Raw genomic sequence first — 19,966 nt, 5'->3', positions numbered from 1 at the left:
ATGATTAAAAACTAAAAAGGAATTTCCAATTAGCCAATTGAGATAATTTTTTACTGTATATTTCATCCGGTTTACTCTCTAGGCGCATTTAAGTGCAACGTGTACTTCCTGCGACATTTAAATCTCAATTATCTCAGAAACTAATAGAGATAATCAAAAACCGATAACTGTATTGTGTACAGCGTTAAATTCTACATAAGATAAGATTTCGAAATTTGTAAATTTTTGGGTGTGGAAAACAATTTTCCAACGCAATTTTCTCGGAAACTATAAGACTTACAAAAAAACTTTTTGCACTTTTTTCATGTCATAACAAGCGTCTATAAAATGGCAGATTTAGTTTTTTGATTCTAAGAAATCGATGAAAAACCACCTAAAAGTAGTCAAGTGGTTACACTTGATGATTTCTGGACCCAAAAAATTTTTGTCACGCTAGAAGAAAACGGAAAACGCTAATCGATACAGTTTTCCAATGCGATGAAAGATATCCAGTCGGTTTTTTGATAACACCAATATTTCGGAAAAACCGGGTGAAAATAGAAACAGTTCAAATAAAACCCCAACTCAGATTTTCCTCAAACTTTCCAATCTAGTGCAGAATGATGCAAGGAATCCATTTATCCAACTTTTGTTCCGATATCTTAATTAGTTTTCGAGTTATTAACCATTTTCTGTTATTACATAATTGCAGAAAACTGAAATATTTTAAGTGTTATAAAATGTAGAATTTAATCCTGCATACGAATCTGAAAAGCATTTTCTTTTAGTGTTAATTGTTTGGAAGATAATTGCGATAAACTGTTTTTTTCATTTTGTCCAGCAATTCTTACACAAAAAATAAATTATTAAATTTTGTGTTTTTTATTACAGATACTGAAAGAGAACGTGATTATAAACACTTTATTTAAGTAAAATTTTGTTATCAGGCTAATGGTTTACACGGAAATCACAAAATTCAATTAATTAAATTTTAGTAAAACTCTGAAATAAAATTATCAATAGGAGTCATATGGTTGATGTTAGAAGAAAAAATTATTAAGATAAAGTATTCCAAATAATGTTTTATTTAATCTTCTTCAATAAAAATAACAATTATTAATAAACACTTTTTACATTAAAATTCAAGCAAATTTCATTTCAAGGTCTTTGCTCCTCTTAGCGTTCACAGGTGGGACTTGAGTTATTTGGGTTTAAAAGGTTTAAAATAAACATTACAAAATTCTGTATCTATTCTTCTAATTACATTCTGCGTCGATAAGAAATTACGCAAGTATTTACCGCAGATTAATATCCAAAAGAGGACACAAAATCCAATAATCATGTCCTTGACTGAAATCGAATTACCCCAAGAAACCCTTCGTGGTGCCTGCTCCTTCCAAGACGCCCCCAGCTCCAACCGCAACGTCGGTAAGATTACAATTATTAGATTAACTTACACAGGCTATAAAACAACCGCAATATAAAAACCGCACTTGCAGATCGCATTCACAAGCCGCATCTTTGCGTACTTCTTCACTAGGCGATTGATCGTGCACTTCGGAGTGCCTTTCGAGTTCAACAACTGTCAGAATGTCCGTAATGGGTTCACCGAGCTTCGCCGCCTGGACGGCAAACCGCGCCATGTCCGGCAGCTTTGGCGGTAACATGACAGTGGTGGACAAAGTGTCACCCGATATGCTGTACCTGGTCTCGCCTCATTGGTATCAGTTCCCGCCGATGAACCCTCTGTGGCACGCCATTCTGGGATTCGTTATCGGGGTACTGGGCTTCGTCGCGGTCAGCGGCAACGGCATGGTTGTCTACATCTTCTGCAGCACGAAGGGTTTGAGAACACCATCGAATCTGCTGGTGATCAATCTCGCTTTTTCGGACATGTGCATGATGCTGTGTATGTCACCTGCCATGGTAATCAACTGCTACTACGAAACCTGGGTGTTGGGTAAGTAAGATATTACTAATTCTACAACTAATGAATAATATGAGATATTATTGATAGGTCCATTTATGTGTGAGCTATACGCCATGTTGGGATCACTGTTTGGCTGCGGCTCCATTTGGACAATGACTTTCATCGCATTCGATCGTTACAATGTCATCGTAAAGGGATTGAGTGCGAAACCGTTGACGATTAAATCTGCGCTCTTTCGGATTCTTCTCATCTGGCTCTTTGCATGCATCTGGACTCTTGCGCCAATGTTCGGCTGGAATAGGTAACAGAATCAAGTAAATCCCATCTTCTTTCTTATTTTACCCCTCCAAAACTTGCAGGTATGTCCCTGAAGGCAACATGACTGCCTGTGGTACTGATTACTTAAACACCGAATGGTTGAGCAAGAGTTACATCCTGGTATACTCGGTATTCGTCTACTTCCTGCCTCTGTTTGGCATCATCTACTCTTACTGGTTTATTGTGCAGGTAACACTAAGGATACTTTTATTGATATACAGAATGATTAAATGTTTATTTGTTTAAGGCTGTTGCTGCTCATGAGAAAGCAATGCGTGAACAAGCCAAGAAGATGAACGTAGCATCCCTGCGCTCATCGGAGGCGGCTGCCACCAGCGCCGAATGCAAATTGGCCAAGATTGCACTGATGACCATCTCCCTGTGGTTCATGGCATGGACGCCATACTTGGTGACCAACTGGGTGGGCATCTTCCAGACTGTCAACCTTACACCCCTGCAGACCATCTGGTGCTCTGTATTTGCCAAGGCCAATGCTGTTTACAATCCAATTGTCTATGGCATCAGGTAAAACTAAAACAAGTAACATTTAATCAATATAATCTAAATAATTTCATTTTACAGTCATCCAAAATACAGACAGGCTCTGCATAAGAAGTTCCCATCTTTGGCGTGCGCTGGAGCACAAGATGACACTCAGTCCACTGCTTCTGGTGTCACAAATGTGACCGCAGGTGAAGAAAAGGTCAGCGCGTAAGAAGCGCTAATATAAACGACTAGGATTCTTAAAGTACTCATTAAGTTCGTTTTGTTTGGGTTCTACGCGCTTTACTCTGAGTTACATTTAATTTACGACGAAATCTTGTATATAAGGGGTGAACACGTGCTTGCCGAGGGGTCGGACACTATGTAGATTGATTTTTTCTTAAAAATAAAAACAATCCTAGCATGCAATCGAAAGCAATTCAATATTATCCTTTTTGTTACACTATAGACAATACATAACACAATGGCGAAGAAAAATAAAAAGCTGTTGTAGTTTAAAGTAAAATACATGTTTTTGAAAATAAAAAACAAAATACAATAATAACAAATACAATTGTTGCACACATGCGTAACTATAATACAATTAATCCAAGTCAGTCATATTGATAAACCGCTTGAAATCACATCACAAGAATAAAAGTCTATCAATTAGTGTGTATTAATCTAGTACAACTAACATTAGATATAAATCTGCTATTTATACACATACAATACATTACTAGCTAGTTCTATTTGCAGAAACAATGTACAATTTCATCTGTTCGTACATTTGCACTTTTCAATCGTTCACTCAACGAAACAGAATTTTCTTATGAGTATAAATGTAGGTACAATCTATACAACCTATGGATATGTTCACCTCATTGATCTAGTACCATCTACGCACGTTTCTAATAATTTAACAAACTGCACGATTTGAGAAATCTTTGGATTTAATTCGCGTTCTGTAGTTTTCCAGTTTAAACCAGGACTATATTCGCGACAGAACTCGCACAATCGATGACTTCATCGTATCCGCTCTCGTCACTACACGCGCTGCCATTTTCCTCTTCAGATCCATCATCTTCAAACACCTGCTCCGTGTCTGACATACACCGCTTCTTGAATACTTTCAACGAACTGAAATCCGGCTGTGTTTCACCAACGGGAATCAGCGACACCTCATCGTTATCAAGAATCGTGTTGTTGTTGATGTTCGTCTTCATCGGACAATATTTGCTTTCGAAACTCTTCACGCGGTTGAGCACGCAACCGCCGACTTTAAAATCTAATTCAGTCTTTGTCGTGTTTGTGATTTGGCCGCCATTTTGTGGTGTACTCTCATCGCTTTCCTCCGATGTTTCTATAATGGGATTGAAGGCGTTTGATTCGGTTTCCGAGGTGACAGTGCTTGCACTTTCACATCCACTGGATAAAGATCCTTCATCATCGGGTTTTTCAAAGTTTCGCAGCCAACCGTTCATGTTACACGATTCGAGTATTTCATTCGCAAAGGAATCCTCTACCAGTTTATCCAGGATAAGATTCTGTCGATCCACATCGGTCATTTCATCAATATCAACATCCTCATCGACTTCTTCATCTTCATCCACGTAATCATCCTGGGTTATCTCACAAATCGGGTAAATCTTGCTGGAATTATGCAACTGTCTCCTAAGACTATTGCGTTTGTTTAATAAAGCCCGGTCACAGTTGCTGGCAACCCTTGATTTGTTCCTCGAACGCCCTTCAAAGATCTCCTCGGTTTCCTCGAGGTTTTCTTCAATGCTGGTGAGTTTAGGAGCTGATTTCGAACGTTCTAAAGGAGGTCTATAGTTGGTGGATCCTGTAGCTAAGAGTATCTTCCGTCTGGGTATCGTAGGATTCTCATACATGGAGTTGATCAATGAAAGGCGGGCATTTTGTTTGCTGATTTTATCACGCCGGAACTCATTGAGTGCCAGCGTGAGGGAATCCTTGAGTTTCTCTTCGATTTGCCGTGCGACGGAGGCGGAGGGGCAGAGCACAGCGTGACAACGCAACTCGTGCCGTAATCGCCGCCCCTCATGTCGGTACACCCAACAGAAAAGGCGGGGGAAATGTGGTGGTGCTGCGCATGTCGTCAGTCGGTTTGCCCAGTATTCCGTGAGGCCGTGGTCCCTCGTTGTTGCTTTCAAACCGCCCCCGCTTACAGTCAACTGCATGCGTACATCTGGGCGGGAGGACTGGGTGTAGTTACGCCAAAGGGTTGCCAACGGTTTTTCAACGCAACCGTCACCTGAAATTAAACCAATCAGAGATTAATAAATAATCATAAGAAGTATTTCTGATTGCATAGAAAATTAGACGCAATTATGAGTTTCGTAATTATCCGGGCGGAAATAAGCCGTTAATAAGTTTATTAAATCTCGCGGCTTATTGTTCTTATTAACTTGCACTTATGTTTCATTTCGCTCGTGCGCCATAATGGTACCAATCTGCACGCGTCGCCATTTTACTCTCTCGCAAATCTCATTAATACCATTACGAGTAATCGGCATCGGTTATTACAGATAGCGCGCGCGCGTTCGCTAATTATTACACGGAAATTAGCGCCCCAGCTTTTGTTAATGAATAATAATTAATGCGCGCTGGTGTTCGCGCTTTAATTGCCAGTACTAACTCGTGTAAAGCATGGTTTTTAAAATATTTAATTTCCAACATGCACAATGGTCATTAATTGTAATCCATGATGAACTGTTAGGTTTTACTTTGTTACTGAAGCAAAAAACCAATTATATTATTATTCCAGTGCAGTTGTTGGTAACATTGATGTAAATGTGTAAATAAAGTTGCCTACGTTAAAACACCGCACTGAACATTTCCGCGCGGTACCAACAACAATTAATGTTGATGTACAACGTAATAAATAACAAACAGTTACCTCAAATCTAAACAGCTGAAAAGAATGAAATAAATTATTGACGTACGCGCCGCAAGTACAGTAACTGCGGTTTGTTCATGCGCGTCGCTGTCGTCATAATGAATAGCATTAATTAGCATTCGGTAGATCAGGCAATGTCATTCATTTCGTGGGAAATTAATCGTCGTGCGGACACGTGCGCGTATATTAATGTGCCGAGTGTGCACGCCGCCTCGCGCATAAAATACCGCGCTTGCAATTCGTGCGCCGTGCGCAATTAACGAATTCAAATTAGCCGAGCTGAGCATTGAGGAAGTCGTTATCAGTCACGGCCTTTGGTACCACCGCAATAATTTTCAGCGTGCACAGCGCGCATCAGGCAAATTCTCCTTGATAACTGATAAAACTGACCAAACGCGCGCGCATTCCTGCCGGCTATTTTTACGCTGGTTTCTTTTAACTGCTTGATAAGCGAATGTGCTGATAATTTAGTTCCGTTTGAGATTTTTAATGCGTAATATGAGCACGATTGGTGCAAAAAATTGATTGGCAAGGTGAAGAACCAACTAATGATGTCGATATTCTAACAGTACAATGAGCACAGGTGGACGCAGACGATTGTTGAACGCAACAAACGAACTATTAATGAACACAGAGTGAGACTTTATCTTAATTAGTAGTCAAAATAAACAATAATTAGAAAGTTGGAAGCAGCGCCGTCTGGTGGAGCATTTTTAAATCATTAAATGTATAAATGGTTGCCTATATCACACTGATTTCAAAACTCTTTTTTTTCATTAAAATTCCTAGAAATTTTATATTTTTGTATCAAGTATTATGTAAATTTCTAAAACATCCGCGTGTTTCTGTATTCTGCTGGTGGCATTCTTCTAATCTGAACTAAACGGCAAAGTCTTTGCTTTACCTGACTGAGAGCCACGAGAGGTAATTACGGAAATGATTTACTGCCACTGCCTGCAGTTTACTGCCTTCATTATCAAATTATGGCGAACATGCAAATATTTGCTCCTCGTCGCAAGTCGCGAGCGAACGCTAATTGTTCTTGTTAAAAGCCAGGCGTAAAAATCCAGCTAGACTTTTACCTTTTCTGCTGATAACAAGTTAATTACGTAAGAAAGCACATTAAGGCTACACAAATAAACGAATATAAATTCATCTTGTGCACGTATAATTTCATTTGCTAAATAAATTAAAATTTAATTGTTACTGCGCCAAATTGCTAACTGTTTCTAAGTGTTTCAAGGTGTGAACACAACCTTAAAAGTTTTAAACAGTTTTTTGTTTAATTTTTTTATGACTGCAGTGTAGCCTTTGTATAATCACCGCGCGTAATTTTAATTTATTAGATTATACTGAATAAAAAAAAGATGTACGTTTGGAATGTGCCTGAGACATGAAGAACATGAGAAAGTAAGCCACGGCAATGCGCGCAAAAAAAGCAAAAGCGATCAAAACAGTTCACAACGCGCAGAAATAAAAAAAGAACGACATGGCGCGCAAACAGCACGAATCGAATTGCGTGATTTATTGAATTTGTATAAAGAGACAAGTGCTCACTGAATGTTTACAAAAAAAAAACATTTCTATTGAAATTGACTACATTTGCAGCCTGCAGAAAAGGAATTTCACTTTTTTGTAAACATTCAGTAGATGTTTGCGATATTAATAGCTTGGAAACGTTCGACTGGTGCTGAAATGAAAAACGATGCCAATATCTAACTGTAGAATTGTTGGCTGGTTTCTTCAATTCTTCATTACTCCATTCCAATGCGGCTATTTGGCGAGGTGTAGCTGCGAGCGCATTATGATCTTCACCGGAATCGATAATAAGCAATAATAAGCGAGCTGCAAAGCGATTTGTAAAGCGGCATTAGAAATTGAGTTTTACTCCACTCTGCAGCAGCAGCGTGTGAGATAACTTTTCATTTCGAATGCTACCTTGTTTATCGACACACAGGTTGCATCTGTCGAATTACAGGCGCGTCTCGCGGTTGATTATGAAGTTGGCGTTGAAATGCGATTAGATGAAAAATAGAAGCAACTAATGGATGGAATTATGCGGTTAAATGCAGGCAATAGCTCAAGGTGATTCACGATTTTAATTTGCATCCAGATCCGAGCCGATCCGCCTCGCCGCTAAAATGTGGCAACTTAGATAAACGCATCAAGCTTAACTTAAGACACACCGCAGATAATGTTAAATATTATGCAATCGCATGTACAATTCTTTGGAATCTCATCAATCGTGTAGAATTTTTCACTAATTGAATATTAGGCAACCAAATATTCAATTAGATGATAACCTAAGTATTTCAAGGTGTGAACACATCAAACACTCCTATAATTCTTAAGTTAACAAGATGTTTATTTTACTTTATTGTTTAAATAATGTTCAAGTATTGTGTAATAGTTTTATTTACTTTCAGTTACGCTCATCATGTTATTGAAAAATATACTTAGGCAACTAAACGCGCACAAATTAGCTTTTCAGTGAGTAAGTACACATTCAATTACAATTATTGCGAAAAGATTCGAAACGAATGATGAAAAACTCCCACAATTACATTACGTAAGACTGTCGGCAGGTATAATTGCATTTAATTTAATACCAGCTGGACAATATGAACAAATGAACGATAAATCAATCAATAAAATACTAGTCAACATTGTATTTTATTTTATTTACGTTTAAAAATATTTTTTTAACATTCTAAGTATTTATAGTTACATATGTAAATTATACCAGTGGGGAATTTTCATAATATTTCGTGGAAATGTATTTCAGCTTTTAAAATGTCACTTTCGACAATAAACATACGAGACATGAGTTAAAAGTTAAAAGCAACAAATCCGCGAATTTGTTGAACATTTTTCAAAACATTTACACATGACGCCAGACTATTTTTATCGCGTTTGTTGTCCCAGATGCAATATATGCGATATTTGCTCATCCGATTTTATCATTTCGTCCTTGAGCTTCGCATCGTGTGTTGCCTATGTGTTAACCTTTATACCTAGTGTATCAAAAGAATTTTTATTTTGTTTTTTTAATCGCTGCGTTCGTTTGAAAGTGAATTTGTCTTCATTGGGTTACTGACGTCCTGGGATCGTCCTCTCAATAGTTCATACAAAGTTAATGGCGCAAACAATCCAATTTTTCAATATAATGGGCTATTTTTAGGATAATGGCGCGTCCCTAATTTAATAATGTCACGATGGTTGCATGTGAATCAAAGCCAAGGCGAGGAAATGTTCACGTGAGATATAAGCAAATGTTTACTTTTATAGGTTAGGATTCAACATTAACCTATTGATTCTAACCTAAAAATAGAATCTTACGAATTCAAATTTTAATGTGACAAATGACAAATAAAATATGCTAATATCAAATGCTAAAACAAAACATTAAAAATTCGAAAACATAAACATTTAGAGACTTTAAATGTTCAATTCTAATCAAATACACAATTTATGCAAATGGCTTGATTGCACCACGTTTATAAATAAATTTAAGCATAAAATACCGCAATGCAATAAAAGAAATAAATCTCAGCGAATCCTGTCACCGAAAACGTATAGCATTGTCGTTGGGTTAACTGCGCTTACGAAAAACAATGATTTATAAAACAAGGACAAGGCCGATGCGCACAAGGACAATTAAATAATGCGCTCATGTGTGTGCCTCGCGACAACACATTGTTTAACAAAGTTTAATAACACATCTCAGTTGATAAGAATATTAATCGCGATTATTAATCAAAAATTAAGACATTAACATAAATTCTCTGTTGAATTTACATTTACGTCATTGAGTAATATTTACAACATGTTTTGACTCTTTCACATTCGCAAAAGCCTCTGTTTTGCATGATTTAACAAGGCAAGACGCTGTGCTGTGGTTAGCGTCTAATAATTTCGACGTGTTTTTCGTGAGATAAATGTTAGTTGCACCCAAAAATAAATTATAACGCTGTCGTGTGATTTTTACAGTCTTGTTTTTTGCGAGTTGATTATTTTTATGACGCTGTCCAGAGACTCCGGAGGAATTCTGCTTGGATGACCGCCGTGTTCTCATAATGTGCGCACGACAAGCTTTACAACGTCGTTAGATTATTAAATTATTTTCTAGTCGGTGTCTACCGCGTGATTTTCGCAGAAATATGACTGGTTTCACTCACAACAGCAGAAAAACATTTTTCTCGTCGATTTCTTTACTATAATGCAATTAGAAAGTCTTCAGAGGTTAGTGGCTATAAATTATGCTACGCCTAACTTCGTTGAAGGACATTTTGTATTAGAATTGCGATTGGCATTCACCGCCATCTTGAATATTCAGATGTAGCGGTGATTAATGCACTTGTAGGAAGTTATTATGTTTTAATTGTCTGTGATTGCATTCAGGAGTATTCTGCATAACATTCACATGTAATAAAAATTAAATTATAGGTTATGTAAGAGAATTTTGAGGTTAAAAGTTAAAAATATTAAATTTTAACTCTGTAACACTCTGTATATAATGTACAAAGTAGAATTAAAGGCTTCTTAATGAAAATATTCTGTAATTCTGTAAATTATAGGTTATGTAACATAATTTTGAGGTTAAAGGTTAAAAATGTACATTTTTAAGTTAGAAACACCCTGTATATAATGTACAAAGTAGTATTAATGGATTCTTAATGAAAAGATTGAAAAGAAAAAGATGCTTGGGTTTTTTTTGTGTCGATGAGCGCACTGCTCGCGAATGCAACAAGAGCCGGTTAGATATATCACGGCGATTTCATTATGAAAATGTATATTTTATACGGAATCATAAAAAAGATCGCACGTAAGATCGTTCCGCGAGCTGAAAACTGCCGGCTTTTTCTATGATTTATACGCCCGTTGTGCGGTAGGTGCTTGGCTTGGCTGCGTCCGTGTAATAATCGAGAGAAGAAAAGAAAAACGCTGGCCCCGACGCATTATTAAAGCCTGCACTTCTTCATCTCCACGCCACGCCGGTTGCATAATCTTTAAATTCCTCGGTTATTAAACCTGCGCTATTAATGCAATATATTTATGTTTGCGTTGGGAGAAAAAATACTAATGCATTAAAAGTGTTTGAAATCGAACAAATGGTGCGTTTGTCGCGTTGAATTACGGACATGTGTCTTCTAATTGACTTTTAATGTACCTGTTGATTTTTCTAATGAAGCACGAGGTGTGCGCGGTGTATAATGATCGATAAATGCATTCTGACGCACAACGTGTGTGTGGTTCTAGAGTGCCACACATCGGTGACAATAATTAATGATGGCCGGGTCAAACAGACAATTATTAACAAAAATGTCAGGAAAACCACTCAACGGAATTAATGTAAATTAAAGTAAAATTCTTTCTTTAAGTGCACTTATTTATGCGATGCAATTATTGTCGAAATAATTACTATTTCATTTGCATTACTTACGTGTAATTACAAAACAAACCCGAAGGAAATTACAAAATTACATAAAAATTTTAATTTTCAAACAAAATTTTTTGAGAATGCAACCCAAAATACACGTTTTCCTAATATATGTATATAATATCCAGAGGGCGCTGTACTACATTATGCATTTAAAATGCCTACAAATGCCAAACGTAGAAACAGTTGCCTAGAATTCCAACGCAATAAAATATCCAAATGTTAATTGCAATATAATGCCGCATATCGACAAGCAGCAATAATATAATTATGCACATTATGCCTGTAAGTACCTGACAGGTACGTACGTGCGTCGTATGCATTTTATAACATTCATTATTTAACGTGCGGGCCGTAAGGAAGCACGAGAGCAATATAAGCGGCGAAATAAAATGCAACTAATAAAGTGTAAAAGTTGCGAGTTGGTTTGGTATGTGCGCGGCGTACCAACTTTTTCCACGTGCAGATGTCTGAATTATTCGTATATTAGTCAATTATTGCCCGCGTCGAGTGTGTGGCAATGCGGTTTCTTCGCCCGGCGAACGGTGATTAATTTATTAACGCATAAATTAATCCTGCAACGCATGCAGGTTTATGTGTTTATTGACGATTGAATCAGGCTTGCGCAATCAGCATTCATTTATTGGTTTTAAACAGATGCATTTTATTATATTTTATATCTAACTATAGGTTTCATGTATCTTTTTTGTTGCATAAACTTTTAAAGTATTTTTCACACCTTTCAAGTTAAATTTTCGCGATAAAAAGTAGCCTATGTTATTTTCCTAGGTCCAGACTATCTGCATACCAAAATTTATCAAAATTAGTTGAGTGGTTTTTGTGTTACAGCGACACAAACATACATTTTTCATTAATTTCTAGTGAAATCATTAAAATTCACGCGACATCGATTGAATAACAATATAATTCATAGCAAATTTTTACATTTTACATTCTGCAGCATTGTTGTAGCGGGTATTTCCCTGCGGTTGGTTCTTTTAATCGGAATGCACCGGTCATTATGCACCATTGTGGAACGACGCCGAACGGTGAAACTTTACTCGCGCCGCAAGAAAATCGAGCATCGCGGCTTCCACTCGCCGCTCGAGCGTACCGGAGTTATAAGGAAACAATTAACCTAAGTAGAATATTAGAGGAGTGCGGCTACTTAAAATAGTTTTGAAAGCGAAACGCGGCTCGATGTACGCGATGCGCTGCTCGCCAGCGACACATTCACCACGAGCGTCGTTTGGCTTGGTGCGCCGATGAGAGAGAATGCGAATCTACCGCATGGAATCTGCTGGAATGCTACAGAATGTCGAAGAATGCTCGCCGATTTTTCAAAGACGCCAATATCACGTTTGCTAACTCCAGACGGCATCGGCGCATACTCGCCAGAGATTAATTATTATTATATTATCATTTTTTGCGCTTTATTTGGATTCAACTGGTGATGAGCGTGGCTCTAAGGCTCGAAAACAAGATTTGCTCAGTTTCGGGCAGATTCGTTAAACATCAATCAAAAAGTCGACCGAAAACATCTTTAATAAGAAAATATTTTTTCATCTCAAACAAGTTACCAGCCAAAAACATCAGCTAATTATATTTATTTAGCAAACCGACAAAATAATAATGTTTAAAACTAAAATTTTATGATTTTAGTTTGATATTTGTAGAATTTTGTGGATTTTTATTAATTTTTCTGTGTAACAACGAAAAATATTTTAATTTCTATCAGATTATGAGCTAGAATATTTGTTTAAAGACATGACATCGATGGTAACATTTGAAATATTGTTGTAATTATGATCCCAACATCCCTACAAATTGCAATGAAAATTTCTATAACTTAAGCACAATTTTTCAGCTAATTTGTTGGGGTGCACGTTGCGTTACAACAAAATCATTTAAACAAAACACAAGTGAATCCATCTGAGCCACGCGGAATTCATATTTAGACTTCTGGAAATATTTACCGGCATTTTTACTAAAGTAATTCAGTTTATAACCAACTTACAATCCGCAAAAAATCAATAATTGCTAAATTTTTATTCGTGTAATTAACATTTCGAAATATCACTTTCGCAAATCAGTAATTACCGAAATTTTAATTCAATTAAATTTAAATTTTAAGTTTGACATGATTTCGCATTCGATACAAGTCCGAAAATTTTTACGAGATGTTTGATTGCATGTTTGGCGAAATAGACATGAGACACGAGAAGGTCATATCCATCTGAGAAAAACATTACCATTACGCACGGCGTAATGACTTCTCAAATTTGATACTCGAACGTAACGTGGACTGGAATCCATCATCTCATACCATGTGTTTAATTCGACATTAATTATAATTACGCGGCGAGCGCCAAACGAACGACAAACAAAATTCACGAAACGAGTATGTAGTAAAAAGTGTTAATTAGACACTCTTACTCTTAATTGTGATCTAGCAGCACCGAAACCTGCTCGTTGGCAGGCCGTAAACAACCTTGAAGCGGTTGATCTAATCAAATTCAAGATGGCGCGCGCAAAAAGTCTAAATTCTTATGAGACTAGTTTGGAATTGTTGCTGCAACTTATGCAAATTGATTATTTCTTGTGTTTGACTATAAATAATCTATTAACATAAATTTGGTCATCCATATCCGATCACTATGCTAATTTTAAGAATTAATTATGTGTTTGACGCAATTGAGAAATCAATTCGCACTTAAAATTCAGCGCAAGGTTTCGCAAACAAAATATTAAATAACATAGCAAACTTATAAAGATATCTTACAACAGCCCATCCTGTGACTGGGAACTGCCTGGTAGGCAACTTTATATGTCGGGTCCGGTTGACTGATGCTGGCGGTAGCGCAGCGCCGAAGACGTAGTTTATTAAGGAAAGTTTTCAGCGCTCGCCGGCCGCGATCTTTGGCGAATATCCTGCCGGGCATCTCGCTGTTTAGTGCTTCGATGGACGGCACCTTTTTGGGCCGTGGTGGCCGTGATAATATCGCCGCGTCAATGACGTCGTCTTCAGTCATCTCGCACTTGGTTTAAATTCGCGTAAATTATTCGGTATTAGAACTAGCGATTAGATCTGCGCAAACTTTTGCACTTTTATGTGATGAGCGAGTAATTATCGCATGATTGCGAAACACGCGTTAACTTTTACATTAGATGTTGGTGGTGACCTTCAGGAAGATGATCTGGAACAAAATAAAACATTTAAAAATCAGTTTTGATTTATTGTTTTATTTTTTAAATTAATTAATTTTTTGGCAGTTTTTTCAGGGTTTTGAGACATTAAAATGATTAAAATACTTTAGTCACGGGCTTTAGTCACGGGGTGAGTTTGCGCCTGCGCTTGCCTACGGTACGGCACAAGACGTGGAAATTCAGTGGAAGTATAAAAAAATCCCTATAAGCATCACGTGGCTAAAGAATATTAAACGCTGATTGAGTTAAAACTCATTGACTAAAACTCCCTTTAAGCCCCATGATACTTAATATACTATAATAACTTAGTAACTAAATTAAAACTTAGCAAATAATTGATGAGCTATTAATAGACGACCGCATTTTTCAAGTTCAATTTTAATCCATGCGCAAACACTTTTCTTTTTTTTGTTTACTGTGCAAGTACAAACAAGAGAGTTTTAATTGAACTTGCCTTGCTTGCTTTTGCGTCATTGAGTCCTTATCACAACTATTCGATTCCGCAATGAAACAATCAGCAACCTTAACTTAGTTTACTAACTTGTCCAAATGTTTGTCATATCAACACCGACAAGTAATTCTCTAAACATGAAAAACAATCAGGTGTCTGTTGATAATTTACAAACAAACAGAGAAATGCATTCAAGGTGCGCAATGTGTATTATATTATTGTGTGTTATTCTAAAACAAAATGCGTATTTTCATTGTAATGAGCGCGAAGATAATTTCAAAAATTCAATAAGGCATTTTAAAAAATTAAATTGCAGTGAATTCAAAGCCTAACCTTAAATCAGGCTGTAAATTTTATTATTTAACCTCAAAATAATTTTTTGCTAAAACTTCTGAGAAATCACAGAAAATAGCAAAAAGATCGTAAAATCATAAAATAATTAAATTACGACTCTTAATATCATCTAAATCTCAGAGAAAACGCAGATAACCTCAAAAGGATTCCTACAAAACGCCCGAGAAGATTTATCTAATCCTTTGATTCCTTTGAAGTCTGATACTCGACGTTTACACAGATTTCGACATGTAATGTGACGACAATCGTCTGGCGGCATAAATAAATTCATAAAAATTTTTATTTCAACCGAACATACCTAATGTCGTAAACAAATGTATACCTAAATAATAAATCGTAATTTCCACAGTTTTTATCGGCAACCACTTAAAATAGCAGCTACTCGACGTGTCAAACACTCGTCAAAAATGTTAATGACGATCCAACCGGTAAATCAAGTGTAAAAAATAACAATATTTTCACCCAACGTTTGCAGGGTATCCGGCGAAACCTGCAAAGTAAATAGATGTGTACTATTCTGTGTCATGTAAGAATGAAACAAGATTTTACTTGAAACAATTGTGTTTCATCATTGTGTGCTGATTGTATCAATTTTAATTACATTAGAGTAGAGTGAAACAAACGCGGCAATTAATTGCTTGATTGACGAAACTAAAAGCAAAAGTGAATTCAATTAAAAATCTTTGTGAATCTAGATCAAACGTTGTTGTTGGTGCTTTTTTCTCGACAGTTCTCACTTTTTATGGCTTTGGGTATTTGTGGTAACGCAAGTTAATCCTAGAAGAAATAAATTACGAACGTTTAGCAAACCGTGTGGGGATATTGCGTAAAATTTCGACATATTACAATTGCCTCATCCGCCCATTATTTATTTGTAAGTAATTAACAATAATTACGCTTTCTTTACTCAAGAAATCGCTGGTGGAATTTTCATCGTGTGATTAAACTCCCTCTAGTGGGTAAAATATGAATTAATATAAGTTAGGCCGAAGGACCATGTACTATTGTTATATATGCATAATTGTTTAACCTTAGAAATGATGGCTCAAATTTAATTGTGTGATTAAAATAGACATCTAGTGGGCAAATTATGAACTTGTACAAGTTAGGCAACCCAAAATACATATAATATTAGTATAACACTTGGTATAATACCAAATATTCTATCTTCAAAATGCTATGAAAATTTGGTGTGCGAATAAACCTACGCCTCTATTAGATGACAGATTAATATAAGTTAGGCAACCCAAAATACTTTTAATAATATTATTGTAAGACCAAGTATAATACACAAGTATAATGATATACTTTATATAACAGCTAAAATTACAGACATTCCCAATTTATTTTGAGCTCTCTGCGTGCATGCGCCGTATGGAAGCACACACATTAATATTAGTTCCGCTTGCACATGAGTACTGCTAAAACTCTAAATATGGTGAACGAGATGGAGATGCCAGGCTCCTCCACGCATGTTAAATATGGTAGCGTTGATGGAAGATGAAGAGAACTAGCGGATTATATTATTGCGCGCGCTTTAAGTGGCATGTAAAAGATACAGTTGCTTCATAACTGAATGCGCACGTGTTAATCCAGCCGAGGATTGAGTTGAAGATGTCATTTTCGCAACAAAAAAAAAATAGAAAACTAGAATAGCGAAGATTTTAGGTTAGGAGTTATTGTAATTGTTCATGAGTTCATTGAATATTATATTTAAATGTTTGTTGATTGCGGCGGGCACAAATTGTAATCGTTTATGTATTGTGTATGTTTATGTTAATTAAGTTTATCGAACTAATCGACGTACATCGCGAGTTAAGCGAATTAATTGCGCGGCTCAAGGTGACTTTATCGTTTGGAAGTACTTATAATGTTTAAAAATATGCAAAAACACTTAGAATTTTAATAATGGCTAAAAATTACTAAGATAATGGAAATTACAATTAAAAAATACAATTTTTTTTGTTCTGGATAATTTTTTCGACAATAAAAACATAACTATTGATTGTATGCAAATAATTAGAAACTTAAAGAAATAAAACTTAAATTTATAAATACTTTAGTCATGGCTTGGGTCATCCGTATTTAAAGTACCACTTTTTGTGTCCCAAAACCGTGGAAAAAGTGCCGTTTTAAAGGTGGAAGCAAAAAAATTATATTTTCAATTTTTTCTGCAATAAAAAAACGTAACTATAAATATATTGTATGCAAATAACCGGTTTCTAATTAAATATAAACTATTAATTAATAAATGCTAAAAATATGCATATTAATAACAAATTACCAACAAAAAAACTAGTTTTGTGTATCACTCGTACCTGTTGTTTTGTTTTATTTATTATTCCGGTTGTTTTTACTTTTTTTTTACTTAATTTGACTTCCAAGCAAAAAATAATCCAAACCGCATGAAAAAGTAAAAGTTAAGTTAAGTTAATTATGATTTGTTTAAAATTACCCGCACGCAAAATGATATAATATTCAAACATTCAAAACACATTTGCAATCAAACTAAATTTGAATATTAATCAAAAAGTTTCTAATTTTAATTTTAATTTCAATCATAATTTCGAATCAGGAATTTCTTTTGTATTTCTTTTGACCAGTTGCTTTGTTTGTGCATAGACTAAATATTTCAACAAGGTGTGCGATCGGAAGTGATTAGTTATGGCCAGCAACACGTCGTTTACTGTTGTCGAGTGCTAATCAATGTCAGTACGTGGTTAGTAATTAAATCAAATTTTCACGTTTGCCGATCGCGCCGGACAAAAATCGCGAATTCTGCCGATGGCACCAAAAGGGAAGGTCATTGGTCCTCACATTTAAATATCTACAGGGTGTTTAAACATTTTTTACATTTTTTATATCCAAACACTTCTTGCTTGTTAAAATTCTTGTAGTATTAACACGTCCAATAAAAGAAGAGGAAAAGAATGTGGGCACGATTTGCATAATTTAGGCGGTTGCTGTTTCCAACGCAGGACATCGTAAATTTCAAGCTTTTATTTTTATTTTCCACCTTTTCAACTGAGAATGTTGGAATGGAAATAAAAAGACAAGAAATTAAATCGCACGACTTTATTTGGTAAGCTTTCTGGCAATTTCCGAGTGAATGTGAGTCAAAGTGCACTTTTGGAGGTTCGTTTGATGACTCCAATGCGCCCACACCTTTATTTACACAAACGAATACATAATGTTGAATGTTAAAGAGTTTCGAGTGTTATTTCAGCCACAATCACGACAGAAAATGGGAATGAACCCAAACATCCATTAATTATGCGTCTTTTTGTGATAATTACTCCACAAAAACATTTTAAGATGTCAGATGACTGACGCTACAAAAATTTCCTATGGTTTTGTGGTATAAAACCTAAATTAATTATTTTTAACGTCTGGAAAGTTACAGAAAGGTTTTTTAAGTGAATCACAATAACCACAAACAAAAATAATTTATAATAAATATTTTCTCCTAGTAAACCACGTGATTTAATATGTTATACATTTTTCATGTTTGAAGCGTTTAATAAATCCGAAATAATTATTTTCGTGCTCGTTTATTAATCGCGATTTTATCTCGCGGCGAGCAGGTTCGGTCTTCCTTGAACTTCGATTAAAGAGAAAACGTTTTCGGTTTCCAACCTGCTTTTCGAGTACGCAGCCGCCGATTAAACCCAACTATGTGATTATTTTATATTTCGTATAACTTACTTGATCAGAATAGAAGAATTAATCCAATGAAACAATTCACTACAGCACTTATTTTAATTCAAGTCAAAATATACGAGTAACTTGCGTCGGATGGATCGTGTTCGCGCACTTGTAACTTATTAAACAATATGAATTTATTTCGTGTGCGCGTACAACTGCGTTCGCCTTGCGACTGACTCAAGTCGACGCGCGACCGGCTGAGTAACTCACTGAGAGTGCACGCACAGCCGCCGAGTTGTGTGCTGAGTGGCTTCGGCGCGTATGACTTAAGCGCGCTCCCGGCGCACTGCGCGTCGCACAATCGTAATTGTAATTCATATTAACGCAAGTAAACAACGCATGCAGAGACAGAGATAGAGATAGAGACAGACGATGAATTTATATTTAATTTTACGTTTAATCAATTTCTTGTCATTTAATTGTTTTGGTTGCATAACTTTTTAAGGAAAAGTGTATTTTTACTTAAGTCAGTTTAGGTAGTATTAGGATAAAGCGTTATCGCCTTGAATTTCCATAATATAGCAGTAAATAGTCGTAAAAATGAAAAAATTATAACTTCCGAGGAATTAAAAAGATAATAACATAATTAAATGTTTAAAAAATGTCAAAACAAACGTGTCATATAAAATTTAACTACAAAAGTCCCTTTTGTAAATTTTACGCCATCTAGATTGGAATAATCGCACTAAAACACAGTATACAAACTTTCAACCCTTATTTTACCCTTTTTAAATAAAATTTTCTTGAAAAAAAGTTGCCTATGTCCTTCTCCATACCCCAAACTCTCTATAAACAAAAATTCAACAAAATAGACCACGTGGTTCAGCCGTGAAAACAAGTCAAACATACATAAAATCCATCCAACTTAAATTTTTACTCAAAAAAACACATGCATTGTTCATGATCTTAATAAACTTGTTGGTTTTTAATGTATGCAAGCTCTTGTACTCCTATCTCTGTACACGACAACATTCAATCGTATTCCAGTAATATCCTAATTAAGCCCGAGCATGCCATTGTTCTAATGCAGCGAATGCGCGTACGGTGAGCGCCATTTTTCGCGTTTCCTCTCATCCTGCGCTCATTACTATTCGCATTCATAAGATTCGCTAGATGGCGGATGCGCAACAAAGTGCATTATGCGAGATGCGCGCGTTTAATCATCGACGTCTGCGC

At 36.0% G+C, this 19,966-nt stretch overlaps 2 protein-coding genes across 2 annotated transcripts; one reads left to right on the top strand and one right to left on the bottom strand.

The window, feature by feature from the left end:
• The first annotated feature begins 1,461 nt into the window (after positions 1–1,461).
• On the top strand, positions 1,462–3,139 carry LOC135796669 (rhodopsin-like). Its single transcript, XM_065308787.1, has 5 exons — positions 1,462–1,939; positions 1,997–2,210; positions 2,269–2,416; positions 2,475–2,752; positions 2,810–3,139. The coding sequence occupies exons 1-5, from the start codon at positions 1,570–1,572 to the stop codon at positions 2,940–2,942; spliced, it is 1,143 nt and encodes a 380-aa protein (XP_065164859.1). The 5' UTR covers positions 1,462–1,569; the 3' UTR covers positions 2,943–3,139.
• Positions 3,140–3,218: 79 nt separating this feature from the next.
• Positions 3,219–19,037, bottom strand: LOC135796670 (uncharacterized). Its single transcript, XM_065308788.1, has 3 exons — positions 18,791–19,037; positions 13,862–14,270; positions 3,219–4,988 (listed from the first exon to the last, which is right to left on the bottom strand). Exons 2-3 carry the CDS (start codon positions 14,103–14,105, stop codon positions 3,691–3,693), a joined length of 1,542 nt encoding a protein of 513 aa, XP_065164860.1. The 5' UTR covers positions 14,106–14,270; positions 18,791–19,037; the 3' UTR covers positions 3,219–3,690.
• Positions 19,038–19,966: the final 929 nt, after the last annotated feature.

The sequence above is a fragment of the Atheta coriaria genome, unplaced genomic scaffold (genome assembly GCF_025399875.1).
Source record: "Atheta coriaria isolate IRGN ID8LTWV9N9 unplaced genomic scaffold, Caltech_Dcor_3.1 hic_scaffold_7_pilon, whole genome shotgun sequence".
Classification (NCBI taxonomy): Eukaryota; Metazoa; Arthropoda; class Insecta; order Coleoptera; family Staphylinidae; genus Dalotia; species Dalotia coriaria.
The sequence above is the reverse complement of the archived record's forward strand: the minus strand, read 5'-3'. Positions and strand labels throughout refer to the sequence as shown.